We start from the raw sequence: 23,816 nt of genomic DNA, 5'->3' as shown, positions 1-23,816 counted from the left end.
GTTTCCACCTTTCGATTGCATATTCATGATGCAAACTTGCTTCTTTTTCTTTTTTTTTTTGCACACTAAACACTCCCGACTCTTATGAAACTTTTATAAGCATGCTAATCTCGTTTAAGATACCCAAAACAAGAATCCAAATAAATTCCCCATTAATTACCAACGTCAGCAGAACGACAAACCAAGAAACCAGCAAACCAGCAAACAGATCGGGCTCTAAAAATATATATAAACATTTAGGATCGGACCAGAAAGGAAAGCTCTTAAAACTGATGAATCCCATTAAGCTGGACAAGTTAATCCAGCAGCAGAAGCCGCCCCTCGTTTAAAATGATCCAAGACCAATTTGTGTAAAATGCCATAGAACTTCTATGGTTCTATTTCAAAAAATATAAAATAAAACCGACAGTGACCATAAAGATTTAATGAGCCCGGACTAAGCCCGACCTTCACGGGCTCAATCAATATTTATAGATAGACAAAACTTCAAAACTTCAGAGGGAAAAAAAAAGAGTGGATTGGAGGAAAGTTTGCGTGTGGCAAACAGTAATCAATCTAATGGCTATCGTCCATTGCTTATTGATTATAAACAGTTTATTTTTGAGACCTTTGCGTAATCGCTGGCCCAAACGAAACTCTCGGTTTCGATTTAAGGTTTTTCTTAATACCACCGACAACTTTTAATTTCAATGTGTAGAAGCGTTCATTGACGCTCGATTTGATTGAAAATATTATGCAAAATGCTTCATTGTGGCCAAAGCGATGGCAATTAATCTCTGGCCAGCGCCTAAGAACAGGTATATTATTGCCTTTTGTTAATGAAGCATCGTCTCGGTCTCGGAATTAACTTTAGATTCTTGTTCTACCGTATGTATGTGGTGGCATGGCATTTTATGCAAATGGAAAATCTTGAAACCTCTTTAAACAAATTAAGCAAAAATTTATTCTCCCCTCCGTTGTGTCTTCTTTTCATAATAAAATGTATTTATATATATTAGTTTGAAATTTATTTGCCATGAATATATGCATAAACATTAACTGAAATGCCATAGAAAATATAATTATGATTTTCGTGCATGCTAATTTCCCATGAACACTTGATAATTACGCTGTCTCCTAAATCATATGTAATCAGCAAACTGCTCCAAAAGGGGATTTCGAAGCTGTCCGTCCGTCAATCAAAAAATGCGTAATTGCCAGGCAGAAGAACCCTGAGCGACCAGAACTCGACAATTTTCACACACACACAATCGGTTGGTTGGCTTAATCCCGAATTACTCGTATTTTCAAGTTCTTAATCCGTTCCGTGTAATCATGGGTGTAAGCCGATTTGCTCGTCCGGCTAACGGCAAGTGAGGTCACGCCAAAGTGGATATGAATGTGAATTTCGTTGCTCCTCACTCACTCGATATGGTGGCCATAATAAAGTCCGTAAATAAATTTGCGTTTAGCACATATTTCTGTGCAGTTCTCGCCAAGGCCGCCGCGCTCACCGGAGTCAGTCATGGGGCATGGGGCGTCCGGTTTGTCTCGACTTCGACTTGGTTTCGTGCTAATCAGATCTGTAGCGAATCTGCACATTAATCCATCCATCAATCCGCACTAGCTTCGCCAGATTTCACGCTTCAGCAAGTCCTCAAAAATCACGCAAGAGATCAATTTTTCTTTCCGTCTCTTCCCTGAATGTCATTGCCATGTCGGGTCACAAGAACGTGGGTGGGGGAATTTTCAGTCCGAGATTTCTAAACACCAGTTCCACTAATTATGCCTTTATAAGCCAGATAAATTAATATATTTCATTTTGTTATGGTTACCATTTAAAAGACATTTTAAGTGCCCGGGTGAGTGGTGAGTGAGCCAGATATTGTTGACAAAATGATCTAATAGTTTTGTGGGTTCTTGGAAGATTTGAAAGGCGGTCGAAGTAAAGCCTTCGCAGTTCAAATATTGAATTCTGTGCCGTTTTAAATGCACAATTAATCAAGTGTTTCGTAAGCTTAAGGCTTTTGAAAGTTACCCTTGTCAAAGATCGGTCAATTCAATTATTCACAGGTCATTGCTTAAACGTTCGGCATTCATAATTTATCATCAAATTAAGCTGTGTAAATTAAAATTAAAATATGCAAATGACAGATTATGTTCTTAATAGAAACCTATTTAAGAATATGGAATGGAACAAGTAGGGAAGGTTGAGACGAGTGGGCTCCACAGAGAGATACCCTGGACTTTCTTATATTAAAACAGAACCTAACGTTTCGTGGTATACAATGAAATGTTTTAAGGTTTATGTTTAGCATTCACAGCCACTTTATTGTTGCGATTTTTAAGACACTAGACATATTTTATACATTTAATTACTTTTAAAACCAGGTTTTTATTAACCTTATAAAAATAAAAACAAAGGCGCATTTCGAATTTAATTTAGCCCTTTTGGCTTATAGATTTTTTAATTTTGATTTTTCAAAAATTTAAAATAAATTCAGTATGCAGATTTATTGATCTTGTGAAAACTAACTCAGTACAGCTGTCCAAAATGAATTTTTTAGGTTTTTTTTCCAAAAATTAACAACAAAAAATGTCAACATATTTTCAAATATTTATAAGGGGTTACATCGTAAAAAATTGCCAAAAATTTCCAAAAAATATATTTAGAAATAATTGAATTCATTGATATTTATATTAAATTGCTTGAAAACAATTAATTTCTTCAGCAAATACTTTTGATAGCTTTAATTTTTACTTTGCCTAAGGAAAATCACCTTCGAACATATTAGCTTTGATTTTAATAATGAAAGAAGCTTACAATACTTAATTCCTTATTAAATGTAATTTATTTCCGATGTCCTAATACCATTATTTATCCATCACTCTTTGAATAATCCAACACAAAAAGATGACTTCGACATCGCAACGTGACACATGGCTCAGCCCACAATCTGTTGGGATATCAATTGTTACTCCAGTCGGCCGATGCATATCCGACGACGACGCATTGCCTCAGCAGCTACAAAAGCTGACAACAGCAACAACAAAAAGTTTGTTCGGATTTCCCAAAATGCAAGCGCCATGGGAAAACTTAGTCGAATGCACCAAAGTGACTTGGAAGCGGCGGATTCATTGTTCGGAGCCCCAGGCCCTGCCTTGAACTCGCTCAAAAGATGCAGTCATTCAGATGTTGTATACAATAAAAACTTTATTTTTCTTCGCTTTAGCTACAAGTCGTTTGTACATAAAAGACGTTACAAATATTAAATTGTATATGGTTTAAAAGACGTTTGTTTTTTGCTTTTAATACATTGCTAAATTCCTGGTTCAGAATATGCTACAAATACAAGTTTTGTAAAGCATTGTGCAGAGGACGGATAAATACTAATACAGATTCTAAGTTACCTTCAAAAGAAGGTAGGTAGTCGTGTGCGTTATATTCGAGTAAAAAGGGAATGATTATTGCTTAAAGTTAAGGGACGAATGTGATTCGCTTAGCTTTCTCTGGGTCACTTAACTAAGGCACTATGCTTAGCACAAGTTTATGCAATCCAATAGATCTTTTGGGTGTGGTTGCAGGTCGCAGGTAGTCGGTCATCAGGTCAGGTATCACTAACAATAATTATAATTTGTATTTAGGCACTATAAACTATACCAAAATAGTTATCTCTCTCTCTAATTAAGGCACGAGTGTAATATTTCGTTGCTAGTTTCCGACTAGCCTGCGACTTTGCAAAAAAAAAGTAAAGTAAAGTAAATGGTAGGTACATTTTGCTGTAGGGGAATGGCTGTGTCTGGTTGTTGTCTCTGGGCGTTAATTGAGCGAAAATTGTTATGCAAATATTATCGCATTTTACTCTACTTATGCGTCATCTGTTTGAGCGTCTTTCCCTTGATGGTTGCTTGCTGTGCATCGATGTGCTTTTCATATTCGGAAAAACATTCAGTCTTCGTCTGGAATTGTTCTGGTCGATTGGATGGATGATTGATAAGTACCATAAACTGAATATTCTGAATATACTGAAGGGATGACTGTGTTTTGTCTGTCAATTGCATAAACTTTTTTAACTAAAAACCTAAACTTTACAGTCGAACTTCTCTAAATGGAACTCTAAACTATTTGGAATAAATATTCGATATGTTTTTTGGGTATATAAAATGTTAACCTAGCTTAAGATATTTTGACATTAACAGATTGAATTGAAGGATTACAAAGATAACTCAAAATATTCTATGATTTGTTATAACATTTTGAATTTGAGACAAAAACAATACATGTATTTTAATTTAAGTAATTTTAAGTTTTATGAAACCTTTCTTTGTTGATTTGTAATCTTCTGAACAGGAAAATTTCTTTTTTCGGAGTATCTATCATATAAAAATTACACTTTCTTGAAGTTAATCAATTAGAATTCCAATTTTCCTTAAGATTTTCTTAGATTTCAATAAACTATTTCACTTTATGGCCAATTGCATATGAGATTCATACATTTAACACAAAATAATGCTAATTTTTAACCAGGAAACAAATAATAAAAAAGCTTCTGTAGAGCTTGGCTAGCATACAGTTCCTACTTGTTCAAGTTCGACTGCAATTGTTAGAATGTGAGAATTCTTCGTGGGGACGGAATGTTTTTGTTTCTTTTTTCTCTGAAATTTGTCTTTGTAGATTCTTGTTTTCCTTAGTGCAAATGTGTGCTAGTTGCTGCGTCTGAAAAAAAGAAACAAAGACGGAGGTCAGACCGGCGACCATGACTTGGATATGGCCAAGTACTTACCCGCAACTATCCGCGTACCAGCTCGAATCGCGTCTGCGACTCCTTGAACTGCACCCGCTTCCGCTGCTGGACATGAGCTTCGCTGAGGAACAAGGTGGCGGCCACAAAGGTGAAGACCGTGCCCACGCAGGCCAGGACGAAGGACCAGCCAAACCAATTGTTTGCATGCTCCGGCATCCAACCATTCCGATTGCCAAAACAGGCAAACACAATCACGGCAATGGCTGCACTCACGCCGGAGCCAAGGAGCACATAACCCACCGATCGGATGAGCGTGATGAAGTGCTTCTGATCGGGGCCAGCACACAGGAAGAAGATCAGCACTCCGATGGCACTTACCAGCATCCCGATGAAGGCCAGCGTGTAGAAGAACTGGGTGGCTATCATGAAGGCGGGCAGCAGGAAGCCCCTGATTTCATCGTAGCCCGTGGTGAAGGGATCGTAGACCCAGCGACAGCCCACAAAGAACCGCCGCTGGCTGTCATCGTTCACGTCCGGCAGCGAACGGAAGCAGTTCACCCAAAGCCCCAAACGGTCCAGCTTGGCGCCCGTGATGCGATAATCGCTCACCAACCAACTGGGCGTTGCAAAGGCAATCACAATGAAGGCGAACGCGAAGACGAAGACGCCAACGCCACAGCTTCCGGAGAGGGTGCGCCGCTTCATGTTCACCGTGTTGTGGGTCTGGCTGCTGGGCAGGTGCTCCTGGGAATCCTCGCGTGCAAAGTGGGACGATTTTTGCATGCTTTGAGTTCGAAATTCAGTGAATTTCTCTGTTTTCCTCGAGGAATGTGTTTGTTTGGTTGCTGGCTTTGGGTGTGGACTAGGGATGGGGAAAATATATCCAAAATAACAACCTATCGATATTTTTATCTAAAAAAGATATAATTATATCGTGTTGTCAAAATATCGATATTGGTATTTTTTGGTATTTTTGAATATATTTTTATATATTTAAAAATTTTATCTAACTATTTTTATAATTATTTATACAAGTAGCGGACAACAGAAAATGTCAAGTTAAGTTAAAAAAAACTGTATTTACATATATGTAAAAACCAAGTCAAACTCTGTCTAAAAATTTAAAACAATTTTTTGTAAAAATCCAATTTGTTTTCGCTTCTTTTTGTATTAATCAAGACTTAACAGTTTAACTGCTCCAAAATAATACAAAATACTCTTTTGTTAAAAATAATATATTCCGGATATATTGTCGATAAAAACTTATATTATATATAATTATAAATTATATATTTTAAAGGCCTGTCCATTGTAAATGCTAATGTGCGTCTTGATATTTTTATGGAAGACTTTTTGCTGAAAAATCCTTCCTTTCTCTTTTAAAATAAACATTAAAATCCACTCTATTTCAGAGCAGCCACTGCCTTGTGGGCGGCATCATCCAAATCACTGGCCGTCTGGATGGGCAAGCCGGAATTCTTAAGGATTTCACGGGCCTGGTTCACATTGGTGCCCTCCAGTCGAACCACCAGCGGTACATTGAGTTGCAGCTTCTTGGAAGCCGCCACAATGCCATTGGCAATAGTGGCGCAGTTGACGATGCCCCCAAAAACATTGACCAGGATTCCCTTGACTTTAGGATCGGCTGTGAGGATCTCAAACGCCTTGGCCACCTGATCCTCCTTTACGCCGCCTCCCACATCCAAAAAGTTGGCCGGTTCACCGCCATTCAGCTTGATAATGTCCATGGTGGCCATGGCCAGGCCAGCGCCATTCACCAGACACCCAATGTTGCCGTCCATGGCTACGTAGTTCAGATTGTATTTGGCCGCCTCCACTTCCCGGGGATCGGATTCCTCCTCGGTGATATCCATGGCAAAGATATCCTTCTGACGGAACTGAGCATTGTCATCAAAGTTGAGCTTGGCATCTACAGAGATCACTTCGCCCTTGTCCGTCTCCGCCAGGGGATTGATCTCAATCTGAACAGCATCGACGGCCTTGAAGAGAGTGTAGAGTTTTTGAATTTCAGCGGCACAACGCTTCACGGCATCTCCCTTGAACTCCAAAAACTTGGCCACCTCCACCAGTGTGGCCTCCGGAATGGGCTGGTCAATATCCAAAGGGACAGTCTTAATTTTCTCAGGGGTCTCCTCGGCCACAGCTTCAATATCCACACCGCCCGCCGGCGAGGCAATCAGCACGGGGCCATTGTGCTCGCGATCCAGCAAGATGCAGAGATACGTCTCCCGGGTAATGTTGACACTGCGGGCCACCATGACCTTGTTGACCAGAATTCCAGACTTGGGCGTTTGTTTGGTTATCAGCCGGTTTCCTATCATCTGCTGGCTGAGCGAAAGCACCTCGCTCTTGCTGCCGAAAGTACAAATAATTATAATAGAATCGTGCCTTATCAATTGTGTATTTGGGGGTCTGTTTTGGGTTTTGTAAAGTGTTATCATATTGAGAATCAAAGTACAGGGAAAGTTTATGTTTAAGTTGTTATTAAATAATCATAAAAATAGTAATTATAATGTGATAAGCATCTTCTTATCGTAGCGATAATGCTTTGTGTTTGAACCTATTTAAAATATATAGGGAAAAATTTATCTAATCGAGAATTCAACAGGTTTTTCTTGAGTTTTTAAAAAGAATTAAAAATTGCATAGTTTACTTAGTGGTATTTTTTATCCAAATATTATTAAAGCTGTTATTATATTTTAAGCAATTTTAAAGCAAATTTAACGAAATTGAAACCCAGAACACACACCATTAATATCTTACTTTGAGGTGATATGCACGCCGCCTTTGAATCCATTGTCGAAAGTACCCTTGCCACGCCCACCAGCCAGAATCTGCGCCTTCACCACATACTCCGGACACTCTACAAAAACACACATTTAACATCAATTAGCTAAAGATTACATAAACCCCGAAATATGGTCACCACCACCACCTACCAAATGTCTTCACCACCTCGGCATCGGCTTTGGAGTTATCCAAGACCTTGAACTGCTGAATGGCCACGCCGTACTTCTGGAGCAGATCCTTGCTCTGGAACTCGAGGAGATTCAAATGGCGCACGGGCACCTGCAGCAGGAAGATAAACAAAGCGGAGACAAAGGTCAATTGAAGTTCTCTTTGGCGAAGAGTTAAGCAGATGGGAAACCTTATGAACGATGTTGCGGGCTGTGACGGCTGCCTTCAGGAAAAACGACATCTTGGGTGTTATTTGGCGGCTGCTAATTTCTCTGTGGCAATTTTTATGAATTTATTTTTATGAACCGGCCCACTTTATCAGCAATAACTGTTTAAAAAACGCAACCAAAAGTCACCGCCGCCGCCGCACGCTTCTTATCAGTGTTGGCTTTTTAGTATTTTTCCCGTCAGTTCTAAATACTTTTAATCGATAACAGTGTTATCGTAACGGTCACACTGCTGCAAAACATCTGTGTTTGTGTACTTACTCTTCGGCTAATCTAAAGAATGACGAATACCCGCGTTTAGATGTCCAATATGAGCGAAAAGATTGGAACACCGCTGCCGGCAGAGCCAGATGAACTGCCCCAAATCCCCGTGGTCACCTCCGTGAGCTGCTGCTTCGTGCTGGCCCTGCTCTACGTGGGAAGTCTGTATATCTGGAACACGAAACACAACCGGGATCATCCCACGACAGTCAAGAGAAGATTTGTCAGCGTGTCAATGGTGATGCTAGTGGCTCCCTTCTTTGTATACTTTTTCTCATCGCCGGAACTGCTGAGGCGAGAGCCGTTCCCAAAACTGCTGGGATTCCGCTTGGAGGGACTGTGGCAGGCTGTGGTGATACCCTATGCCCTCACGGCCCTCCTCTTCCTGGGACCCATCTTTGTCAACATGCAGAATGAGTCCATACGCTCATATTTCGGTGGGTAATTTAATTGATTAAATAATTGTTTATAAATTCTCCCCTCTTTTTAAGATGTCGACTACTGGCGAGGATCCTTCAGCAGCATTATCTGGGTGCGGAATCATGTGATGGCCCCTTTGAGCGAAGAGTTTGTGTTCCGAGCCTGCATGATGCCTTTGATTCTGCAGAGTTTTTCACCCGTGGTGGCCGTCTTCATCACGCCTCTGTTCTTTGGGGTGGCCCACCTGCACCACATTGCCGAGCGACTGAGTCTGGGAGTGGAACTGAGCACTGCCTTGATGATTGGTCTATTCCAGTTCACCTACACTACCTTGTTTGGGTTCTATTCAGCGTACCTGTTTGCTAGAACAGGTCACTTGGTGGCTCCCTTCCTGGTGCATGCATTTTGCAACCACATGGGTCTGCCGGATATCCAGGATCTGTGGCAGCAAGATCTCTGGCGACGTGTTCTGGCCATTGTGCTCTATATAGCCGGCTTTGCTGGCTGGGTTTATTTGTTGCCCCTGGCCACCGTTCCTTCGTTGTATGCCAACACGCTGTACTGGAAATAATAGTACAGATTTTGAAGGTAGAAACAGTAGCTTTATTTTTATTAGGCTCATCAACTGTTGCCATATGACAAGCTTGTATGTATCATGTTTCATATCGAAATAACCTGACTGTGCACATCATTAACAACGGTCTTCCTGTTAATCTAAAACAATCTACTTTAAGAAAAATGTGGATAATTCATTTTACCATCAATTGAATTCATACAAAATTATTGAGTTGTAGCCCATTTTCATCACATTTTGGTTATTAATTATTGTCTACAGCATTTGTAAATTTTTGTTAAACTAAAAAAATTAGTGAAATATAAACATAAATACATACATATGTACATTTGGGAAATTTGATTTTATTTTATTAAACAGTGGGTTTTCTTCCAAGTTATTAAATAAATATATTATAGACCTTAGAAAGGAATTATTTAAATAAATTACTAAATAAATATATTTTTGGGAGCAATTAAAAAACAAAACAGCATTCAAATGTTTAAATAATTAAACATAATCATTAATTCCCAAACTATTACCAGCTCTGAAATTCGAATTAATTTTAATTTGTATTTAAAATATTTTATTTTTAAAATTGGATATATTTTTAAAATTTAATTATTTTTTGTAATTTTAAATTAAATAATTCTTAAATATTCAAAGAATTGCTATTATTTCTAGCTTGAAAAATGGAAACATCGGAGCATCTCCTCTAAAGAAATATCGATAGTATCGATAGCCCGAATTCTCCAATTTGTGGTTTGTTGTTGTCAACTTTAGCCCTCCTCTACTTTGGTAGCATTTGGGTAAATATGTGATAATATAGTAAACGACGCACAAGAAACGAGCGAAAATCAAGCTGATATCGGAGAGGCCAGCGGCTGGAGGAGAGGTAATCCCACAATGCGAGCCCCTGAGGTGGAAGCCAGTACCAAGTGTGTGGCCTTTGCCCAGGACCAACCATAGGTAGTAATTATAGAATCATTAAGACTAAACCCCGGCCCATTCGCTTGCAGGTCGCCAAAGACCACGTCAACGTTCTGGCCAGGAGCGCAGGGAGACATCCGCAAGCACATTCAGCACCATCATCACCACCACCCGCGCCGCTTAGAGAACTGAAGCACCTGGAGGAACGCCCACAATGTATTGCCTGCAATGCCTGCTGCCCGTGCTGCTGATACCGAAACCCACAAATCCGGCGCTCATGGAGACGCACGTGATGTTCATCGTGCTATACCTAGTGGGATTCTTTCTGGAGCGGAAGCCCTGCACAATTTGTAGCCTGGTCTTCCTAACCGCCGTCTCGTTGATCTGCTACAGCGGCATTGGGAACTGCATCTTTTGGGGCAACTGCGAGGGTCACCAGTGCGAGAATGGCTAGACGAGGCCCCATCACCCCCCAAAACCCAGTAGTCATAGTCAACGAAGAGAGGAAGTGCTAATATTTACTATCATATTATTGAATTGCGTTCGCGTTGTTACAGCTTTACATCCTAGAAATACACGAGAATTATGTAGAAGGAGGAGGAGGAGGAGGAGGAGAGAAGAAAACGAAAAGGATAAGGGAACTTGACTAAATCGGAAATCAATCAGTGATACAAGTGATGAGTGAGTCCGACCAGGAACAAAGATTATATGTTTAGATCCACATTTTATTTCCAACTCCGCGCCTTTGCCATCCCATCATGATATGTGTTGCCCTCATAATTCTTTTGGTTATGAAACACTGTAATTTGTATTCAGAGCGTGTGTGTATGTGTTTTGTTTTTAAGGCTTAGACGAATTTAGTTATTACGAAAGAGCGCTACGAAAACGTATTGTACATCACCCCACCCAGAAAAAACCTAAAAAGAAAATCAAGAAGAACCCCCTAGATATCTACCCACTCGTCAATGCAACTTACAATTAGTCACTTATGTTATATATACACATCTTCTGTATACAAGATGTAATTGTAAAGAATTATTAAGGAAATCAAAGAAAATCACTGCGCCAACGGTCGCTGCTGACTTCGGTTGTTAACCTCTGTCTTGTGCACATGCAAAAATTGTATATACCAGCATATAACTTACACCCTGATCTAAATATATATACTATATACATAAAAAACAACAAGAAAATTAAACGACAAGCACAAAGATTGTAAAAACGAACGATAGAGTGTAAAACTTATACAACAAATATTGTTAGACTTTTGCGAATTTGTATAATTTGAGCGGTATCTAAAAGAAAACAAGAGCATGTCTAGTGACGTAAAGAAATAAAGTTTAAACAATGCAAAAAAAAACTTGTTTTATTTTATACAATTTTTATTGAAAATTTAGATTGAACTTATTTTCAAATCAGACATGGCTTTTTCGATAAGTAAAGCCGATTATTAGTGTACTTTTTGGGCAAAATATATACCTATTTTCTTCCTACTTTCCTTTTATTTAAAATTTAAAACCCTTACCCTCCTATTATCCTTCATTTTTTTCCCCCAAGTTTATTGAAATACTTTATGTTTTTGATTTCCAATTATCCACAATTTTATTCGCTTCAAAAAGTGTGTGTGTGTATATAGACATATACGCCGCCGCGCCACGCCGCCGCCGCCGCCGATTTTTGCCTTATTTGACGCGCCGCCGCCAAATTATGAAAATAACGGCGCGCCGCGGCGCGCCGCTGGTGCGGCATCGGCGCAGCTTCAGCGCGGCCTTCAGTGTCATTGTTCTTTATAAAACTTAAAAAAAAATAAATAACTCATTAAAATGGCCTTTTTGCCTTATTTGACGCGCCGCCGCCGCCGGTTCTTTCTGACTACTACGCCGCCGCCGCCGAGTCATTTTGACCTCTACGCCGCCGCCGATGCCTTTAACCATCGGCGTAAACCTCTAGTGTGTATATAGTAAAAATATATATATTTATAAAAAAATTTACAAATTTCTGTTTGCTGTCGTTTGTGTTTTGAATTTGATTATATCAAGATTATTTCAGATCAGCTTCAGCTTCAGCTTCGTTCTTAATTTACTAACAACTACACAAGACAATTAATTAATTAAAAATACGATAATAATTTATGTACAAAAATTTCCATCGGATTTATTTGTGCGTGTATATGTGAAAACAAAACTGTTGACAATTCAAAAAAACTGAAAGAAAAAACACTTGGAAAACTTTCATAATTTTCTTAATTTTTCACAGAAAGTTGCTTTCTTTTTCATGGTTGTATTGTTGTTTTTGTTGATTGGAATGTAATACACGGAGTAATATAAAATATACAAATATGAAATATATAGAGAAAGAGGATTAGAAGAAGGCCCAAAATGGTAGAAAGAAGATTTTGAAAGGTTCTTGTTATACTTTTGGTGTTTTTTTCATATTTTTGTTTTAAGCTGCTTTAATAACAAAACAAATCGAGACGACTCGGTTACAATTCAATAGATTCTTCGGGTTTAGTTGGTGACATGATGACTCCTTCTCCTAGTTCTTCTCGCTCTTCCCCCTCGTCGAGATTCGATTCGCACAGCAGCAATCACAGGCGTGGTCTTCTTGTTACTTAAACGGAACGAGGCTGGACGACTGTGAAAGGATGCATAAATTAGAAATTTAACAAAAATCAAGTTTTATTAATACAAAAAAAAAAGAATATAAACAATGAAAGCACTAGAGTATTTTTAGATTTTGCTCATCCATTTTAATGATTGTTTAGTCTTGATTCAAGGCTAATTAAATGGTGAGAATCATTAATTAGGAATCGATTCGTTAATAAATCAAGTTCAGCAAGTAATTCTCATAATGGAAAAATTTGAGAAGGGAGCAATAAATTAATTTACTTATTAATTATTCTATTATAAAGCAGACTACAGTTTTCTCAGAGACTGCTATTTCAATTTTTAATTTGTATTCCTTCTGGTACTACTATTACTTCTGGTATCTCTGTACTCACAGTGTGGTCGCTGGGACTCCTCCTGGGCAGCGGGTCCTTCCTCCTGCATGGCCTGCATCATGGGCACTGGGATGCGCACGGGCGTGGCCAGGCTGCGGCCATAGACCATGCGTCCGAAGGGCAGCTGCTGTGGCTGATCGGGCATGGGCGGGGTCATGGTGTCGCGGGGCTGCTCAGGCAGAGGCTGCAGGATCAGTCGCTGGATGCGCATTTGCGGCTGCTCGGGCTGCTCCTGACGCTCCTGGGACTCCTGCTGCTGCTCTTCCTGTTGCTGCTGCTGCTCGGCCTGAGCCTGCTGCTGCTGCTGCTGCTGGGGCACCGCCGACTGGGACTGGGACTGAGACTCGGTGGTGGCCTGCTCGGCGGATGAGGAGACATCCTCCTCGCTGCCCTCATTGGATTCGGCATTCTCCTCGGCGGCCAGACGGCGCAGCTCGTCGGTGATGCGATCCTCAGCCATGCGCTGGATGTTCCTCAGATCCTCGGGAGTGATGCCGACGCGCTGGAGGGCCATGCCGAAGGGCATGGGTTGGATCTGGATCTGGGGCATGTCACGCTGCTCCTGACGCTGCTGCATCTCCTGGCGGTGCTGCATCTCTTGACGGTGCTGCATTTCCTGGCGCTGCTGCATCTCCTGACGCTGCTGCATCTCCTGGCGCTGCTGCTGCTGGGCGGGAATCTGGACGGGCACATCATCGGCCACATGGATCTCGCGGAAGGGCAGCTGCTGCATGTGAATGCGGAGGGTCTGGATCTTGGGGATCTGCATCTCCTCGGAGGACTCCATGCGAGGGGCCTGCATCACCTGCGGCGGCATAGGAGGGCGCATGGGCAGGTGCTGGAACGGAGGCGGCAACTGGCGGATGATGATGGGTCCCTGCTGCTGCTGCTGGGGCAGCTGCTGGTGCATCTGCATGGCCGGGGGCATCATACGCTGGGGCATATGGGTCAGCGGCATCTGATCGGGAATGCGGCCAAAGGGAATGTTCACGCGCTGGAAGGGAATGAACATGGGGCGCAGAGGCTCGACATCCTCATCAGAGTCCTCCTCCTCCTGCTCGCGCTGGCGCTTGGCCTCCTTCTCCTCCTTCTCCTTGTCATCGCCGCCATCGCAGAAGATCGAGATGCGCTCGCCAGTGATGCGGGCTTTCTTCGGGTCGGTGGTCAGGTTGACGCCGAAAGGCAAGGCCACGGTCTTCGAGGGCGAATCGACAATCTCCTCGGCGTGCTTGCGCTCCACCACGCAGTTCATGCGGGATCTTATGGGGGGAAAAAAAATCATTTAATTAGCATATTGGTATATTTTTCTACATTTTTATATATTTATTTTAACATATTTAAGATTTCTTACTTCTTGTTGTTGCGCAGAATGGCAGCAGCCAGGTCGCTCAAGTCCAGCTCGAGCGGCATTTTGCCAGGATACTTCTCCTCGGCCTCATCGCTGTCGGAGTACGAGTTGTCCTTATCATTGCTGTCGGCATGCTCAGCCTTGCGGCTCTCTGTATCCAGATTCTGCAGCTCGGACTCGTCGCCAGTTCCAGCGGCACCCAGTAGAGGCTCAGCACGGGGAAGTTCCTAAAAATACAATTTAAAATACAAAATTATGAGATTTCAAGTCTTTTAAGAAGTCTTAGATAATATAATTTTCTCTGGCCTTAGCTTAAATATATTTACATCATCTTCTTTCTTTAAGACCTTATAAAATTCTTACCAAACGCCCAACTAGCTCAAGTCTTAGATCATCTTTAAGCAATTTTCTCTTCGTTTTGTTGAAAATTTTCAAAAATTACTTAAAATTGTTTGGGCCGTCAACTGTAACTGCTGCAATTGCCGACTGTTTTTTTGAGTTTTTCTTTAACGTTTTTTCTGTTTTTCTACAGGTTTTATTGCCTGCTGCTCTTCGTGCTCGAAACAATGAGGGACCAGGGACGGCAACGGTGACTGAGATGGAGACCTGGTGGCAATTGCCCGGCGGAGATGTGACCCCAACCTACATACAACCGAAACCAAAAGTAAAATGCCATCGGAATAAACTTGTAGTTGTCGCTGTTTTTGTAGTCGAGAAGTCTAAACAAAACAGCAAACAGCCACGAAATTACATAATCACACACTCGAACAAATGGCTATATACATACTATGTATACCTGAGTACCTGAGTTCGTACCTGAGCCAGTGGATCGTGGCTGAGCATACTTCACGCCCAGCCACAATGGAAAATCGTCGAGATAGGCAAACGAAAAATATATATGTACATATATTTAAATATATGTATATGAAGCTCATTAATGGCCAGCTATGAACGAGGGGGCGGTGGGTGGAGCTACGAGTCCGAGGAGAGATTGGATAATGTTTTATATATCCGGTTTTGTGGATGGATGACTTCGTTTGCAGGTCATCGTGTACTTGACAAAAGATGTTGACATTGAACTGGGACAAGTTCTCTTTTGGATTTCCTCTACAGAAGCTTGAGTTATTTATTTAATGGTTGCCTTTCAAGATTCTCCAATCTCCAATGATTTTTAGAACAACAGGAAGTAGAGGTTTTCTTTTAAAATTTAAGAAAATTATTTAGAGCAAGGCGGAATAAAGGTTAAAAATATAAAAAGAATTTTAAATAAATTTGAATTTGACTTCAAAATGTTTAATTACTTTTCTCCATTTAGAGAATATTTAAAATTATATTTAAAAAGTATAATTTTAATATCATTATATCCTATTTAAACTACCATTTATTTCTCTTTATTGCCCCTTTAATTAAGTGTTACTCATTTCAAGTTCATTTTCTAATATATTTTCTCAAAACAATTTAAAATCTTTAAATTAAAAGAAATTTCCTTTCACAGCTTCTCAGAAAAACCGCATTGATCCCCAAAAACAAACAGCCAAACCCGTCTATATGCAGATTAAAAAACTGAGTCAAAACTGAGTCACATGAGTGCTCCCAACCAGGTGACACACAATCTGAAAATTTCACTTTAAAATCGTGTGTAAGAGGAAAACAGCAGTTAAAAAAAAATAAAACAGAGACTGAAACTGAAACCGAAACCGAACCCAACCAGTTCGACAAACAAGTTCACTCGATTTGATTGTTTATTTTGCGTATTCGTAGCTGAATTTCAAGGCCAGCAGCCACTGGAGATAAGATCTATTATAATACAAAGAGAACATTTGTGTCTGCCCCTAATTTGTTTTCTTTTTTTTTTTTTTGTGGTAGATGGGACATGTGGGGAATCGACTGGCCGCGACGACTCGAGTCGCATTAAGATGACAATTAAATGATTACAAATTGAACGCTTTGTGCAATTAAAATGACTGACAGACGTCCAGCTCAGACGTAGGCATTTATCTTTGCAAAACTTTTATTTATAGACCTGACTGACTGACGCACGTCAGTCGCCAGCGACGACTGCAATTGAAATTCTAGAGGCGACTCAGGCAATTTCTTTAGGGAAATCATCCATAAAAAGCCCATTTGCCTAGCCAGCATAATAAGTTTTTCTTCTTCTCTGGCAGCCAATTTTGCACAACAGCAGATAAATTATATTTACCTATGTGCTCGACACTCTCGGCCTGCCTGTGTGTCTGTTTCGGCATATTACATAATCGTCAGGCCAAAAAGCATTTGCTGTGTCCCAAAAACCAAGTACGACAAACTCAAAAAGACAACAACAACAAAAAAACTATATAGAAAAAAACGAAAGACTCAAGCGCGCAACTCGCCTTAAATGGCAAACAGTCAACGGCGAATGGCCAAAACCACAATGGAACTCCACTCCTCTTGGCCTCTCGGCTGCTGATGGCTTTTTAGCTGGAAGTTGGCTCTTGGATGCCTGGGATGCTTGGCTGGCCGAAAGGTTGCTCAGTCGGTTGGCTATTTCGTTGATTATTTGGTTGGTGCCAAGCGGCGCCAGCCGGCAAAAGAAACGAACATGGCAAAAAAAAAAAAAATGACAGCAAAATTGCATTATGGCTTGGCTTTTGCCAGCGATGGTCACGTGAGAAGATCTTCATCTGCCAGAGATCTCCGCTCAGATGGAGGTGTTTGAAGCTGCATTTGCGTGGAAAGGAATAATTCATATCTAGATGGATTTTTTTTAGGAATTTGTATTAGTTTTTCAAAACGAACAAAGGAATTTATAAATAAATTATAGAAGATTCCTCTTGATACATTTTGGTCCTTCGAGCCGGAAAGAACAGTAGTATTTATGAGCATACGATACATATCTTTTATATGAATACATATAGGATTTTTAATTACAATTTAATTACAAAATATCTACAAACTCTACTCATTAATCCAAATAGCCTTTTAGAGTTTCCTTAAAAAATTGGCTACACCTTTTAGCTCAAGCTAAGATGACTTTACAATAATGAGCAACTTTCACTCTTACACATTAAAACCCAAGACAATCTTATTAATTGGGATCATATATTCAACAATGGGCCTTTATAAAAAGTGTGTTTTGTATATACATTCGAGAGGATTATGTCTGAGCTGATCACATAACACCATGAAGGGAAGTTGCATTGCACTTTCACGATTTTTCCGACCATCTCTAGTTGCAGCCGCTGATGATCTCTGGCATTTGGGAGCCGCAGCATCTGCAACATCGGCAACAATTGCTGCGCCCACGCCCGCTTGAGTGGATTACTTGCAACATGTTTTGTTTGTAGTTGTTGCCACTGTGTTGCTGCTGCTGCTGCTGCTGCTGCTTTCACTTTATCTGGCATTTGATTCGCAATTGTTTGCTGCGGCTGCTGCTGCTGCTCTCTGGTTATTATGTCGCAAGCTCCAAAAGGCAAACTCCACCATTTTGGTGTCCACTTAAGCGTCAAATTATGGGAATTTCGCTTGATTGAATTTATAGTTGCATTCGCTCAGCTCGTTGGTTCATTCGCTGGCTCGCTCGATCGCTCTCCGATTCGTTTACATAAGTTCCATTGGGTTGAATAACCTCATTCACAGCATTGAAACTAATTACGACTGGGCTCTGGCCAATACATTCGCGTATGATTTGTTTCGTTTTGCACTTTCCATATCGGCTAATTGAATATTGATGACACGAAATGCAAATGATTGGCTCCAAGTCATTAAATTTGAATTATTGCTCTTTGCCCCGTCATCGTCGTCATCAATCCATCGTTTTATATCCATAGACACCCATTGTTTTTACGGTGTACCCATAAAGAGTGGTAACCACTTTTTGTTTTTATTTTATAATGGCCATTTGGTTACGGTTACATGCGTGAAATTTCTCAAGGAAGCACACAATTGAGAAAATGTAATTTTTTTATTCGCCTGCTGTTACCTGCGGAACATTCGTATGCGAAATTGCAGTGCTTATTCAATCACTTTTGATTGAATTGGCAGTTATGTGGCAAGGTGTGATCGTTTGCCGGGTATTTGCGGGATTTTTATATAAACAAATATCCAGGAAACGGCCATAATTATTTATTTCATAGAGTTGTTAATCATTTGGCAGTGGAGTAACAACCATTAAGTTGTTTTCAGTGATTTACTGGCAATTACAACTTGAGAGAAAATTAATTGTCTTACGACTCAGACATGTGATTTTTAATTAAACTGAAAGTCTATAGTCTAAATCAATATAAAGTTATATTTCTTTAAAAGCTTTTTAAACAGATAACCATTTAGCTTCTGCTTTCTCTTATATTTTCCACAAATTCCAAACAAATCAGAATCGGTTGCCATATCTATATCTCTTATATATTTCCCACATCATCAAGTTATATCTACTATATATCGCATATCACATTTCGTACCTGTCACAAGACTGCTGTTCCATTGGAACTAATAGCGCATGCAGTCAACAAAATTTCAGGGAAATTACACCGAGTCTACACACGAGAGGCGAACACATTTTTTGGCTACCACGAGGTTGTATCTACATTTTCCGGTAATTATATTTAATTTGCCTTAATATTCGAGTTTTTTTCGGGAGCTAACTCCGGCCTGTGGCGTGTGCAGCCATACGATGCGAGCCATTATTACCCAACTATATAATTTTAAGGCCCAGAGTCCGAACACGATACTAATCTGCCATAGCTGCGGATCATTGAAGCCCAACGGATTGTACTGATTGGGGTATGTTTATATGGTATATAGATATATATATTGTCGACTTACCTTGCCCACCTGCTGCAGAGTTTCGAGCATCAGCTCCTTCTCTAGGACCGAATCGAGAGCCTGGACCTGATCGCACGACGCCTTGGCCTGCAGATACGACGAGGCCAGGATAAAGGCTCCCAGAATAAAGGAAGAGACGATGATGGTGAAGGCTGTGATCTTGGCAATTTTCACCGAGTTCGCCTGGCGCTTGTAGGCCTATAAGAAATACAAGAAAACGATTAGCCATGAGGTATTATATATTATATTTCGTTGAATGCAATTCATTATTTCTACGTGCCCGTTTGTCTATGACCTCTCTGTGTGTAGTTTTTGGTTTAGTTTTTCGGGGGTCAGGTAAAAGCAGTGACCTTACTCTACAAAATACTCTTTAACTTGACCCAGCACGTTTTCCCCTTGAAAAAGGTTAAAGTCTTTATTTTTTTGGGGATTTTCCATAGGTGAGTGTGGAGTGCAAAAAAGCTTAAGGGGGGATATACATGTAAGCGGTCAAAATTTGGCCATTTTTCGTGAATTTTTTTTTATAAGAAATAGTCAAGCAATCGTCATGAAACTTTGGATATAGTTAAAAGTAGAATCAGAGATGATAAAAAAAATTAGATATAAACAATATTTTACAAAATGGCGGACTTATGGAACATATGCCGTAGCGCCTCGAGCTTTGAGTTGCCGTGCTATGGACACGATAGAGCTCGTAATTCCTGTCCGAAATCCGTAAACTAAATTTTGTTGTATTCATTACACCTTTATCTTCTATTTGAACCTAAAAAACCAAAAAGAAATCAAGACGAAAAAAATAAATTTTGATTTGAAGGAAAAAATGTCATTTTCAGGTGGATAGTTTTCACTTCCCACCCTCTTAAAAAATAGTAATACTCTGTTTTATAACAACCATGTAGGTTCAAATAGAAGATAATTTCATGCTGATCATAATAATTTTTGATTCACTCCTATATGTTACATAGTTTTTTGTGAATCGTGTCCATAGCATAGGTAGAAATGCAAAAATTAGAAGCTGAGAAAAAGACGTTTAAAGTTTTTGATGCGCCCACGTTAACACTTGTGAACCTTGCGTGCATACTTGATTTGAGGCACTTAGAGTTGGAATTCGATAATAAAACTTACACACTATATTCTTTAAATAATAAACTATTTTTTAAACAAAAAAAAAAATTTGCCCAAAAAATTTTGGTTTACATGTATATCCCCCCTTAATGAGTTACAAAAATTACAAGAAATTTTAGTCAGCTAAGAGATGAGATTTGAAATAAAAGCTAAAGGCATAGCAATTGTTAATTTAAAGACTTAAATTTATGAAAATGAATAAATTATGAAATGATTCTAGTACAAAATTCTAGAAAACATTTGATCCCTGCTTGAATTGATCTATGTTTTCTTAAGCTTATTTATATAAAACACTTTAATGGACTTAACCTCGTCTTAGATCATCGCAAATATTTACTTTTCTGGCAGATTTACGCCGTGACTAATATAAAGCTTTCCGCTTAAGGTGCAAAAATTTACAAGTTGATGCAAAAAGCCGCAGAAGAGAAATGTCAACAAAGAAAAAAATATTAAAGCGTAGGTATACCTATATATACATATTGCTATGAATGAGGGAAAAACAAATTATTCCGCATTGAGGTCTTCGATTGCATAACAGGAAACCAGCTAAAGGCACCGCAAAATTGAGGAAATGGCAATCCCAAGTGAAAACTGAAGAGTCTTGCTCTTGGTTTTTTGGTTTTCGTGTTGCCTTTTGGTTTTTAAAGTTTTTTTTTAGTTTTCGTTTTTGGCTGGGGGTGTGGGTGTGGGTGCACTGAGGTGAGGCCTCCTTTTTGGGGCTGTATCTCTCAGTTATGTGTGTGTGCAGCGAAATGTGCAATGTGTGTTTTAGGTTTTTCTTTTTTATTGTTTTTTTTTAACACCTTTACGTGCGTGGCTGGTGTGGCCCCAAAATGCAATTGCGAAAGTGAATTGTGAGTGAGTTACGAACATCATCGGCAAGTGAAGTGGAAGTGAATGGATCCACTCCACTTTATACTACTCTACTCTACTCTACTGATGAGGTTTTAATTTTTTTTTTGTGCAGACAAAAGACTTGAGCGACAAACCTGATGATTAAAGTTAAAAAATCCCATCTGTGGTTGGTTTTAAGTGTTGTTTTTTGGGGGTTGTTGTTGTGTTTTGTGGCGGGTGCGGGGGGGAATAGAGAAAATTTCATATTGTCAATCATGGTTTTGGTTTTGTTTTTCGGTTTTTGCATTCACATTTCTGTTGCTTTTTTGACAGGCGAAAGAAAAACGATTTTTGCGGTTTTTGTTTCGAGTGTCATACACACACACACACACATTATGGGGGAAAAGTACACAAAATCAAGCAAAGACAAAAAGTTAATGAGATTTTATCGACTTGAGGTAAAAACCTAACACATTCGACTTAAAGGTAAATAATGCTCAAAAGGGAAAGCTTTTGGCCAAGGGTCACCCTGCGAAGGCTAAGACAGAGCTATTGACGGATTGAGCAACTGATTGATTGATGGACTGGCTACCAAGTTATTAGAAAGGTCATGCACTGGGCTCCATAAATTATAGCCAAGTCATTGACTCGTTTTAATCCATTTATAAATGCAAAACAAATTATAAGCAATTAGGGAAATCAAGAAGGAAATTATTCATATTTATTTGACTATAAAAACGCAATTAAAAAGAATTTTATGGGCACCAATTAAAGGTTTATACCTTAATTATACTATAAAAAATGTAAGTTTAAAGTTTATTTATTTCTAATTGCAAAACTCTTGCTTTGAGCCTGTTAGATAACTGTTTGCTTTCACTATACCCCAAGTGAGGCTCAAAAAATAAAACAAAATAATAAATATACTCTATAAACTGGGTAGGGGAAACCCTCGCGTGAATGGTACTGCACAAATCATTTTATGGCTGATGCGGATGCTGACTGCTGAATGCCAAATGAGAAAAAATGTAAAGTGCACTTTATGCAAATTTTTATTTAACCCACACACACACACACAGACCCACCCAGAGATCTAATAATTTTTGTATATATAGGAGGAAAACAAGTTGAACAAGTCAAAGTCTATATAGGTACTGTATTTGTTTAGGTTTTGCGTCTTGCGTTATTAGCGGTGTCGTGACTGGAGCATTAGAGCTCTCCGAGCTCGGATTGAGGTGGTTTTCTATTTGTCCAACTATATCGGATACACCGATCCATTCACACCTCGTCGAGAATTGCTCGGTGGAGCCCCGGGATGTGAGTGTGTCTTGTATCTGGTATCTTGCAGAGATACACAGAGGGAAATGTCAACCCGCAGACTGGCATCAAAATGTCAAAGCCGCTCACGTTGCATGCGATTCCCTGGGCACCTTCGCCCGACAGACAATAATAATAATTTTTAAAATTGCACATTAATGTTGGCGGATTCGTTTGGGAGGGGGAGAGATTGCAAATTGCAAATTGTAAATTGCTTATGCATGCGATGCAGACTGATTTTTTAGTGGAAATGCAGCTCACGTTTGCAGCTGCGTGCAGAGAAAAGGCCGCATTGCGCATACGCTCCGTGGTACGCAAGCGGATGCAATAAGTCACAGACTGACCCTGGCATTTTCTAACCCACTTGGCTGCTGGCCCATCAAACGTTGAGAGCGGGTCAGCTAAATAAATAAATAAGAAACTCTTGGGTTTGAAAAAGTCTGTAAATAACGTTGGATTTTTTTTTCCACTTTTTCCACTAGTAATGAAATGGGTGTTTAATGTACACGAAAAATTTAAAATTTATTAATCAAAAATTAAGAATTTGAAGAGTTAAACCTGATTAAAGAAATACCTAAAACAGTTTCTACCCTAAAAATTTGCACTAAATAGAAAAGCTGTTCTAGTTTTTCCCCCTATGCCAAAGTAGCGCAACTAATTGCCCCTTAAGAATAATAATTTAGCCTTAATTAACTGCGTCATTTGTCACAGACAAAGAGGGGGTTTGGCTAGGGAAACCGAGTCTTCACTGTACTCACCGGTGGCGGCTCGCTGGCGGTACTGTAGACCTCGCTAGCCGCATAGTCGGGCTTCAGTTGAACGGTAGTCATCGAGACGGTATCCTTCTCGGTCATCTATAGCACTACAAGATATTGGGGAACAACAATCAGTTAACTGATATCAAATTCCAAGGAAGTATCCAGCCAGGATAACTGATATCTGACAGTTCGTAATTGTTATTTGTTCATTTTGGCATAGCACACTTTCTATTCAATATATTTTTATAAACACTTTTCACTTGCTTTAGTTTTTTTCGGGTTTTGAATTTGATTTGAATTTGCTCTTCACTTACGTAAAGGATTTTTCCAAAATTCGTTACAGAGTAAAAGGAATTTTTTACGTATATTTTTTTTCAGCGATTTCTGTTGTTGGTTGAAAAAGTTGCCTGACCAACTTTTCAGAAGGGGGAATTTTTTTTGGCCTTCGGAAACTTTGGAATACTACGACTGTATTGCACGACTGCCACTCGCCGTCTGAAGCCACAAACGCGTTTCGTTTCAGATTTGTCTACCAGATTTAA

The 23,816-nt window shown here is 39.7% G+C and overlaps 5 protein-coding genes across 6 annotated transcripts; 2 read left to right on the top strand and 3 right to left on the bottom strand.

The window, feature by feature from the left end:
- Positions 1-3,184: 3,184 nt before the first annotated feature.
- sinu (sinuous) lies at positions 3,185-5,592 on the bottom strand. Its single transcript, XM_017182821.3, has 2 exons — positions 4,764-5,592; positions 3,185-4,696 (listed from the first exon to the last, which is right to left on the bottom strand). The coding sequence occupies exon 1, from the start codon at positions 5,505-5,507 to the stop codon at positions 4,770-4,772; it is 738 nt and encodes a 245-aa protein (XP_017038310.1). The 5' UTR covers positions 5,508-5,592; the 3' UTR covers positions 3,185-4,696; positions 4,764-4,769.
- Positions 5,593-5,943: 351 nt separating this feature from the next.
- Positions 5,944-8,094, bottom strand: ScsbetaG (Succinyl-coenzyme A synthetase beta subunit, GDP-forming). Its single transcript, XM_017182818.3, has 4 exons — positions 7,894-8,094; positions 7,685-7,814; positions 7,509-7,608; positions 5,944-7,097 (listed from the first exon to the last, which is right to left on the bottom strand). The coding sequence occupies exons 1-4, from the start codon at positions 7,942-7,944 to the stop codon at positions 6,128-6,130; spliced, it is 1,251 nt and encodes a 416-aa protein (XP_017038307.1). The 5' UTR covers positions 7,945-8,094; the 3' UTR covers positions 5,944-6,127.
- Positions 8,095-8,157: 63 nt separating this feature from the next.
- On the top strand, positions 8,158-9,522 carry Sras (Ras converting CAAX endopeptidase Sras). The gene is made up of 2 exons (XM_017182819.3): positions 8,158-8,628; positions 8,683-9,522. Exons 1-2 carry the CDS (start codon positions 8,232-8,234, stop codon positions 9,180-9,182), a joined length of 897 nt encoding a protein of 298 aa, XP_017038308.1. The 5' UTR covers positions 8,158-8,231; the 3' UTR covers positions 9,183-9,522.
- Positions 9,523-9,912: 390 nt separating this feature from the next.
- On the top strand, positions 9,913-11,454 carry bc10 (BLCAP apoptosis inducing factor bc10). The gene is made up of 2 exons (XM_017182817.3): positions 9,913-10,059; positions 10,184-11,454. The coding sequence occupies exon 2, from the start codon at positions 10,309-10,311 to the stop codon at positions 10,546-10,548; it is 240 nt and encodes a 79-aa protein (XP_017038306.1). The 5' UTR covers positions 9,913-10,059; positions 10,184-10,308; the 3' UTR covers positions 10,549-11,454.
- Positions 11,455-12,222: 768 nt separating this feature from the next.
- On the bottom strand, positions 12,223-23,786 carry Msr-110. Of its 2 annotated transcripts, XM_017182815.3 has the most exons (7): positions 23,589-23,786; positions 23,275-23,378; positions 21,358-21,384; positions 19,244-19,441; positions 14,447-14,670; positions 13,096-14,354; positions 12,223-12,728 (listed from the first exon to the last, which is right to left on the bottom strand). In XM_017182815.3, exons 2-7 carry the CDS (start codon positions 23,368-23,370, stop codon positions 12,706-12,708), a joined length of 1,827 nt encoding a protein of 608 aa, XP_017038304.1. In that variant the 5' UTR covers positions 23,371-23,378; positions 23,589-23,786; the 3' UTR covers positions 12,223-12,705. The 2 variants fall into 2 exon arrangements, with proteins under 2 accessions (XP_017038304.1, XP_017038305.1); XM_017182816.3 differs by lacking the exon at positions 21,358-21,384 and having other exon boundaries at positions 23,589-23,785.
- Between the last annotated feature and the right edge of the window lie 30 nt (positions 23,787-23,816).

The sequence above is a fragment of the Drosophila kikkawai genome, chromosome 3L (genome assembly GCF_030179895.1).
Source record: "Drosophila kikkawai strain 14028-0561.14 chromosome 3L, DkikHiC1v2, whole genome shotgun sequence".
Taxonomy (NCBI): Eukaryota; Metazoa; Arthropoda; class Insecta; order Diptera; family Drosophilidae; genus Drosophila; species Drosophila kikkawai.
This window is presented reverse-complemented; position numbering and strand designations above follow the sequence as displayed.